This window comes from Gadus chalcogrammus, chromosome 4, assembly GCF_026213295.1.
Source record: "Gadus chalcogrammus isolate NIFS_2021 chromosome 4, NIFS_Gcha_1.0, whole genome shotgun sequence".
Lineage (NCBI taxonomy): Eukaryota > Metazoa > Chordata > Actinopteri > Gadiformes > Gadidae > Gadus > Gadus chalcogrammus.
This window is the reverse complement of record NC_079415.1, coordinates 27,700,181-27,709,460: the sequence shown is the minus strand read 5'-3', so window position 1 is coordinate 27,709,460 and position 9,280 is coordinate 27,700,181. Positions and strand designations below refer to the sequence as shown.

Sequence of the window (9,280 nt, the reverse complement as noted above, 5' to 3'; positions counted from 1 at the left end):
CTGGGATGGTTTTACATTGTGTTTCAATGTTGGCTCACATTGACTCAGCCAATCAATTAGCCTTAGATTCATATTATCCAAATGAACTTATAGCTATTCTGATGTTGATAGATTTTTAGGTCGATGACAGTTTTATAGTTTACATCTTGATGTAATCAGGGGTTTAGGGCTTCTCATGTGAGGAAAAAAACTTTCTTCCATAAATTGGCAGTAATACTCCCCCCCCCCCCCCCCCCCCCAGGAAGTATACTATTTAAACGTCCCATGGCATGAAAATCTCACTCTATGAGGTTTTCTAACATTAATATGAGTTCCCCTAGACTGCTTGTCATCCCCCAGTGGCTAAAACTTGCGTTCGGTGTACAACGAGCAGTATCCTGCTCGCCTTTGAAAAAATGGAAGTTCAAGCGCGCTGATTTGGTGTGTGGCCCCATATGTCGTCATAAGGGGCCAAGTTACCTCCCCTTTCTCTGCCTTGCCCGCCCAGAGAATTTGATGAGACAATGAGCTATGAACGTGCGTGCGCCACATGTGTGTGTGTGTGTGATTACACACACTGTAACGCAAGTGTTGTACACTTTTTTGTTATTTGGATAACCGTTCTGCTGTTGGTGTTATGGCGGACGTCGGTTCTTTGACTAGTCTGGTATGCCCACAACGAGACTGTAGTTGGGGTTATCTCAGCCATGGTTGAGAAGGAATTGGGGGGAAAGGAACTTTGGCTTTGAATCCCTGAAGTACATGAACTGCGACATGCTGCCCGCCGCCCGCTGCTGCGAGGCACCACCGCCCTGCAGCGGGCAGCCGGCAGTGGGCAGCCGGCAGCCGGTAGCGAGCAGCCGGCAGCCGGCAGCGGGTAGCGCACAGTTCAGTCTACTTCAGATTGATGTGGAAGTGGAAGAACCAGAGACGTCGGAGAACCCAAGCAGTCGTTTGTGATTCATAATATAGTCTGGAGGCGCACACAGCTTTTGGCCGTGATAATATGCATTATATGTACTTCAGGGAGTCAAAGCCAAAGTTCCTTTTCCCCCCAATTCCTTCTCAACCATGGCTGAGATAACCCCCACTAGGAGTCTGGTTGTGGAAAGACCAGAGACGAGAGTCCGACGTGTTATGCGTCATAACACCAACAGCAGAATGTTTATCCAAATAACAAAGAAGTGTACAACAGTTGCGTTACAGTCGTGGAGCTCTATATCTAAATAATATCATATAATACATAGATACTGCGACATGCTGCCTGCTGCCCGCTGCCGCGAGGCACCACCACCGCAAGGCATCACCGCCCGGCAGCGGGCAGCAGGCAGCTGGCAGCAGGCAGCAGGCAGCGGGCGGCGGGCAGTGGGCAGCGTACCCTACGGTTCAGTCTACTTCAGATTGATGTGCAAGTGGAAGGACGAGAGACGTCGGAGAACCCGACGCAGTCGTTTGAGATTCATAATATCGTCTGGAGGCGCACACAGCTTTTCGCCGTGATAGAATATATTATATGATATAGATATCTGTGTATAATATGATATTATTTAGATAAAGAGCTCCAGGACTCCCGCCGGAGCACTAGCCCGGCTCCGCCCGCCTAATTACTTCTGCTCAATTTTAATTTCCCTTCAGTACTACGTCTGGGTCATGCGGTATGTTAGTGGGTTTTCTCCGTCCAAATTTTGTGCATCCAATCAGCAAACAGAGGGAGTGTTTAAGAACAATGATGTGAAAGTCACTCTTTGACGGACATCTTCACGCACAGTGTTTGGTTTATTTACAGCCTGCGCGCAAAGTGATTCCCTGCTCAGGGCTCAGGGCCCCACCCCCACCCTCCTCCTTGACCCGCCTATCTCCTCCTCATTTGCTTTAAAGCTACAGACACCGAACCGGCACGTTTGGTGGAAAGCTCGATGTGCGACTGGCTCATAGTGGCTGTAATTCTGCCACACGGCTGAATTTCGGGAACGTCTTCAAATACTGTGTTATGGGCCCAATAATATCTATATTAACGCATCCATAAAGTAGCATGCCATGGGACCTTTAAGAAGACTCACTTTAAATTGTAATACATAACACAAGGCCTATGCCTGCCAATTCTTGCATAGGCGTACATTTCAGAAACAAATACCATATTTACATGCCTTTAAAGATCCCGGATCACTGCAAATTGTCAGTTATTTAAGAACTCAACCCCTATAGCATGTCTGTTTGATATTACTCCAGTGATTTTCCAACGGAGCATTTCCCCTAATTGTTTCCATTATCGAGCAGGAGCCTCTTCAAAGAAATGGCTGATGGTCCATGATTGGCAGTTTACTTTCATCTTTCAAAAAAAAAAAAAATACATGAAGGAAATTCATAGGAAAGTTTAACAAATGCACCTTTCTTTTTAAATCCTAAATCGTATCTCTATAAGCTGCTGCTGATGTGATAGTGTCGCCGAGGAACGCAGACTTGTGTTTGTTTAATGAATCATTCTGATTTCACCGAGCGCTGCAATGTTATTATTAGCCTCTCTCGGTCTAGGCAACAAAAAAAAAGACATGTTGGGACAAAGTAAGGCAAATAAAGGAGTATTGCTATAGAAATAGTTCCCAGGTATGCGAGCGCCAGAATAGGAAAATACCATGCAGAGGCACGCGATGACATCATACATTTAGGTGTCTTTGAGGTTGTTAATACCAGAGCCTGTATTTATATAACTTGTATTGTCTTGTTAAACTTGTAGAATCACTTATTAGTGAGTGTGTGTGTGTGTGTGTGTGTGTGTGTGTGTGTGTGTGTGTGTGTGTGTGTGTGTGTGTGTGTGTGTGTGTGTGTGTGTGTGAGTGTGCCTGGGTGCCTGGGTGCATATGCGTGGTGTGTGAATGTGTTTGTTTATGCGTGCCTGTGTGTGTGTGCGTGTGTGTGTGTTTTGTAAATTGTGTGTACTTATATTATATATGTGTGTGTTTGTGTGTGTGTGTGTATGTGTGTGTCTGTGTGTCTGTGTGTCTGTGTGCGTGAGTGCATGTGTGTGTGTTTGTTTGTTTGTTTGTGTGTCTGTGTGTGTGTGTTTTCTCCTGCCGTTTTTACTCTTCAGTTATCCTGGGGAAATACGAGGCGTCACTATTTCGCATGAGCCTGGCATATGAAAATAAGTACTCTGCCCTTGGCCCACAAAAACGGCGCCTCTGAAAGTGTACCTCGATCACGTATGCACAGGTACCCTTGAATGTGCCCTTGTGTCCCCCTGGGAACGCTTGCACCACCATCCTGGCCACTGCTTCTATAGCAGAGCACTGACAATGCTTTAAAAGTCCTAATCTATTAATTCCTTTCATTTGTTTTTGTTTTCACAAATGGGTCCAGGCCGATATATCCTCTTCTCACATTATTTAGGGCAGGATAAATTGCGCCCTTGGGCGATTCAGAAATTACATTTAAATATGCGCAGCGTTGAGGCTGCATGTGTTTAATTACGCTTGGGGCTGAGTTGTATTTTCTAAGTGTGGGCCTTCTTTTAACCGAATATTCGATGACTTCAGAGTCTTCAGACGAACGTGGTCAGGGATTAATCCTGGAATGTGTTTGCGTTGTTAAAACAACAGTTGCGGCTCTGTCAAAAAAAAAGGCAGAGGTTTTTGTTGTCTGTGGTCGGAGACAGCACTTTGTGAGGGATGGTTCAGCGATGCCCTGAGCGTCGCGTTAGAGAGTGGAATGAGTACAAAAGGCCAAACGGCCCTTGTGAAGCACAGTAACTCACATATAACTCACAAATAACTCAAACAAAAACAATGTTGTAAGGGCATCAGGTCAAGTCTTCCCTGATGAACGTGAGTGTACAAGAATTTCAACTTCAACCACAACTTTTATTTCTGTCAGGAATCATGTCATAGATTTAGCCATTCTTGCATGAAATGGTATTACAATTTACTTTGGCGGTATTGTTCCACTCTATTCTGGTCCTCTCTGCTGTAGTATTCAAAGCAGGACATACATGTCAGATACTGAATGCCTGTCACGGTTAGCGGGTGGCAGGCAGGCAGGTAGGACCCAAACGCAGACAGTTCGAGTAAAGGATAATTTATTAACTCAAAAAGGCAAGGAACACGGGTGACGCGGGTAACACAGGGAACACAGGTAACACACAGGACAGAACTCAATACAAACTAAAATGATCCGACAAGGAACAAAGGAAAGACAAGGGCTTAAATACCAAACACACACAGGGCACGCAACGAGTAACAGCTGAGACACATTAGGGAGGGAGCAGTAATCACACAGGAGGGAAACCTGACATGGGGAGAAACATGACCGATACCAAAGTAAAACAGGTAACACACCAAAACAAGACAAGGAAACAGACAGACCATGACAGTATCCCCCCCTCAAGGGTCGACTACCAGGTGACCCACGACATGCAAAAAAAAAGAAAGTCAAATCCAAATAGGGTGGGTGGAGTGGAGCCAGGAGGAGGGAACAAAAACTGTTTTCTGGAGGCCTGCAATCCTGGAGGCCTGCAACGGCGAAGACCCACAGGTGGCCGGCATCGGCGAAGACGAAGGCGAGGTAGAGGGCGGGCCCCTTCTGGAAGGTTTGGAAGGCGGAACCCCTCGGGAAGGCAAGGTAGAGGGCGGGCCCCTTCTGGAAGGTTTAGAAGGCGGCACCCCTCTGGAAGTCAAGGTAGAGGGTGGACCCCTTCTGGAAGGTTTAGAAGGCGGCACCCCTCTGGAAGTCAAGGTAGAGAGCGGACCCCTTCTGGAAGGTTTAGAAGGCGGCACCCCTCTGGAAGTCAAGGTAGAGTTCAGGAACCGGACAGGGCTCGGGGACCGGAGTCAGCTCAGGGGCTGGAGAGAAATGTTGAACCGGATGGCACTCAACACCCCCACTCTGATAGTCCATAAGGCACCCTCCAACTCGGGCCTTGAAGCGACAGCGCTGCACGTACACCCCAACACAGCCTCCAACAAAAAAAACGTCCGCTGGGTCCAATGATGGTCGGATCATTCTGTCACGGTTTGCGGGTGGCAGGCAGGCAGGTAGGACCCAAACGCAGACAGTTCGAGTAAAGGATAATTTATTAACTCAAAAAGGCAAGGAACACAGGTGACGCGGGTAACACAGGGAACACCGGGAACACAGGTAACACACAGGACAGAACTCACCACAAACTAAAATGATCCGACAAGGAACAAAGGAAAGACAAGGGCTTAAATACCAAACCAACCGCATTCCAACATTTGACAAGATGCTTCTCAGCACACTTTTTCTCACAGTGTGTTTGTTTCAGAGCGAAGGTCTTAAATTTACTGCCCATCAGTGTAGGGCAGTAGACAGCTGATGGCACTAAACTTTCCAGAGCTAGCTACGTCCATTTAATGGGGTTTTAAAAACCGGCCACAGAACACCCAAAAAACTCTCTTGTTCCTAACTCTATTGTTATGAAAACCATTTCATTTGAGCTGTTGGAAGATACAGTGACAGCTACCCTTGATAAATTGGGTCAGCATACCTTGTTACTTGACTTGACTGCCAAAAAACTGCAGACATGCAGCAAAAATAGGTCGATTAAACAAGGAAATCACTACCTTGTGTTTCCTTACACGCAAGTGCATGATTGAAGCTTCCAACCTATTTTTGTCTATCTTTTGTTATAAATGACTATATTGTCTGATGCAGTCAAATGTAAGTACTTGAAAATAATGAACAAAAAGAATAACAAATTAATCAAAGAATGTTGTCGGCATACCTGCCAGGTTAACTTTATCTTTGGAACACATATCAGACAGACGAGAAAAAAGCTTTGTCATCTTAAAAGGTCTCGCTGAAAATAAAATTGCTTCACTGCTTGGGGCTAACAGTTCTATTCAGGATAGTAAGATAAATTTGCATAAAATCCACGGCTAGGACATCCCACGCCTCAAACCCCAACCCTTACCCCAGCCACCCACCCTAGTGCCCCGCCTCCCCCCTCCACCCTTTGAAGCAGCAGCAGCTCCTGTTCTGCCTTCAGCACAACCTCAGGCAGTCCTGAATGGAGAGCACCTCAGACCATGTGCAATAAGTTGTGAAGTCGGAGCGAGCAGCAGGAGACCTTGAGGAGCATGAGAGCGCCAGGAATGTCCAGGACCACGCCACTGCTGTAGCTTGTGAAGTTCTCTCTGGGGGAATTAGCTTAAAAAACGAGCAACAGGAGCTTACTGGAGGGACTCGGAGTAACTGTCCTGAAGTTCATGTAGAAAACTGGACCCCCTTTGACATAGTTTGGGGTATTTTCTTTGTCGATTTATTTGAGACATTCTTATTTGTATTCATTCACGTTCTCTAACCGGAGACTCCAAAGCTTGGAAGGAGTTGGACGTTTGTGGGGGAGAACACGCTAAGAACCCCTGACTCAGCAACGCTCTCAGGTGAGTTATGCGGCGCGCGTTAAACGAGAAGTTTAAAACGGCCGTGCTTGTTGAAGCACGCTGCGGGAACTTCTGTCTGAGTCCCTCCGACGTACATGCTTTTCCATCATCTTTTTCCCCCTCATTCTCCTTCCCCTCTCCTTCTCCCTGGCTCTCTCTCTTTCTCAGCAGGCGGTTGGAGGTCATGTTCCCTGTACTGAAGTGGTTGGTTCTGCTGTGTGGAATGCGCACGCTTGTTGCGCAGGAGTTCCATGAAGAGCGCGAGGAGATAGTGGTGTCCACCCGGGGAAGGGTCAAACTGCCCACGGCCAACGCTATCCCTCAAAACGGAGAATGTGAGTCTTTTGATTAAACCTTGTTGCTAGGTCAAGTTGGAGGGGGTTAGGGGCAGGAAGGGGGTGAACTCAGGTGACACATTTTTCATTTTACTGGCATCCAAAGTTTATGTTCTGACTGTAATGCACTGTTATGTTGTGGAACATTCCAACAAAAAAAAAGGTTGCTTTTTATCTTCAAGTGTGTAAAGTGACTCATCCCCAGATGGTGGGTTCCTTGGACTTGAGTTCATCGTGGCTGTAGGGTTTTTTCCAGAACCATCTATCTCTTGTCATAACCATTAAATTCCTGGTGACCCCCAAATGTGTTAATCCCTCTGGATTCTGTATCCTTGGGCACATTCTGTCGATGGAAAATGTCTTCCACCTGTAGATAAATGTGATTGATGCCCTGCCCAACAGACCTTGTCAGACACTTTTTAGAAGTGGAAAGTTTGGCTTGATTCATGGACGTGTTGGAGCGATCCCTTAATTAAAATGGGGTCAAACCTAGCAATCGATAAATACATCATCCAAAAGAAAAAAAACACTTAAATACTCTGAAGTAAGTACTGGATCCAAATACTTTATTCTTCCATGGGAGGTTCAAAGTTCAAACAAAAGTCTTAACCCTCCTGGAGAGGAAATATGCACAGGTCATTTCCTGCTTTTAAAATGCCTCCTGGCTATCCAGCGATGAAACCAAAAAAACAAATCACATGCATGTTGGTCTTTGTAGTCTTGATCCCAGACAATGTGTGTAGCAGCAGATCATTGGAAGTTTCCAGCTGTGACAGGAAATACACGATAGGTCCTCTTTGTTCTGAGTAGACCAAGACTGAGGTTCAAAGGGTTGAAGTGAATGAAATGTGTCTCCAAGCTACAAGGACTCCAAAGGCAGGTCCGGGTTCAGGTCTCGGATCCAACCTGAATGAATTATTCATGCCATTTAAAAAAAAAAAAAACGTATCCAATGATGTGCAGATAATGTGTGTGTGGGGTATGTGGCGGTGTGTGCCTATCCCGCACTTGCTCACCTGTTCCTCTCCTTCTTCATCATCCTCCATCTTTTACTCCTTAACCTCGCCTTCATCATGCACTCCCTCATTGTCCTCCTCTTGCTTTGTCTCCGCTTCCTCCTCCTCTTCATGTGGTCTTCCTCTCTCCTCTTCATCCTCCTCTTTATCTCTTCATCCTCCTCTCCTTCTTCACCATCTTCATCATATTGTTCCTCTCCTGTGTCCTCTTCCTCATCTCCTGTCATCCTCTACCTTCCCTCCTCCCTCCTCCTCCTTCTCCACCAACCCGTCCTCCTCCTCCCCCGTCCTCCCTTCCTCCCCCTCCCTCCCAACAGTGCTCGGCGGCGAGGACTGCGGCGTGGAGGTGGCCTTCCTGGTAGACAGCTCGGAGAGCGCCAAGGAGCACCACGCTCAGGAGAAGCGGCTGGCCACCGATGTGGCCGAGCGGCTGCAGGGCGTGCGGCTGGCGTCGGGCCGCGGCGTGTCCTCGAGGGCCGCCCTGCTGCAGTACAGCAGCCACGTGATCGTTGAGCAGACCTTCGCGCAGTGGCGCGGCGTGCAGGACTTCAAGGCGCGCATCGCCCCGATCGTGTACATCGGCCACGGCACCTACGCCACGTACGCCATCACCAACCTGACACGGCTCTACCTGGAGGAGTCGCCGGTGGCCAGCATCAAGGTGGCCATCCTGCTGTACGACGGCAACTCCCACCCCCGCAACCCGGACATCCTGGCGGCGGTGGCGGACGCCAAGAACCAGGGTGTGCGCTTCTTCACGATCGGTATCACGCCGCAAGCCAACGAGGTGTCGAACGTGGGCATGCTGCGGCAGATTGCCAGCTCGCCCGCCGCGCGCTACCTCCACAACCTGCAGGACCGCGGCATCGTGGACAAGGTGGTCAAGGAGATTGTGAGTAGGAAAACGAGTCAAAAACTAAAGCCAGGCTTCGATTGGTGGTATAGCATGTGGTGACGTCAGCTGACACTGGTTTGAGCCAAGCAGAAACATCTGATGATGCTTTGGTAGCCTCCCTTGGCCTCCTCCAGCTCATCCACATTCACCTACACTACGTCACCTATACACCTACCCTATTCCCCCTTTTCTTCCTCACATTCTACCTCCTCATCCTCCCCTCCTCCCCCTCTCCTCCCTCCTTCTCCTCCCCTTCAACCTCACCCTTCTCCTCCTCGACCACCACTACCACAAAAAACGTCCAAAAAGTCCAAACGAAAGCCAGGTTTCGATTGGTGGAATGGAATTTGGTGACGTCAGCTGACACCGGTTTGAGCCACACACTTTCACACCGACACACACGCAGACTTTCACACAGACAGATATCCACATGCACCATAAAACATTGCCGCTTGTAGGTGTACCATAAAGTCAGGGCAGGAAACAAATGTAAATAAAATCCCAGGCCGGCGGGTATGAGATGCACCCAGACGGAAACATCTGCTCCGGGTTACAGAAAAAATCCTGTCGTTTATTTGGTACAGTAGGGGAGGGGGTGAGCTTAAATGAACCAGGCAAGACCGGTCATGCACGACACATAGTTCAATAATCCCTTAC

At 48.0% G+C, this 9,280-nt stretch overlaps 1 protein-coding gene across 1 annotated transcript in view; it reads left to right on the top strand.

The window, feature by feature from the left end:
* Positions 1–5,998: 5,998 nt before the first annotated feature.
* LOC130381348 (collagen alpha-1(XXVIII) chain-like) overlaps positions 5,999–9,280 on the top strand; it is a 30,837-nt gene continuing 27,555 nt past the window's right edge. Inside the window, exons 1-3 of the mRNA XM_056588882.1 lie at positions 5,999–6,377; positions 6,546–6,712; positions 8,046–8,620. Coding sequence (XP_056444857.1) covers positions 6,562–6,712; positions 8,046–8,620 — 726 coding nt within the window. The 5' untranslated portion in view covers positions 5,999–6,377; positions 6,546–6,561. The remainder of the gene's footprint in view (positions 6,378–6,545; positions 6,713–8,045; positions 8,621–9,280) is intronic.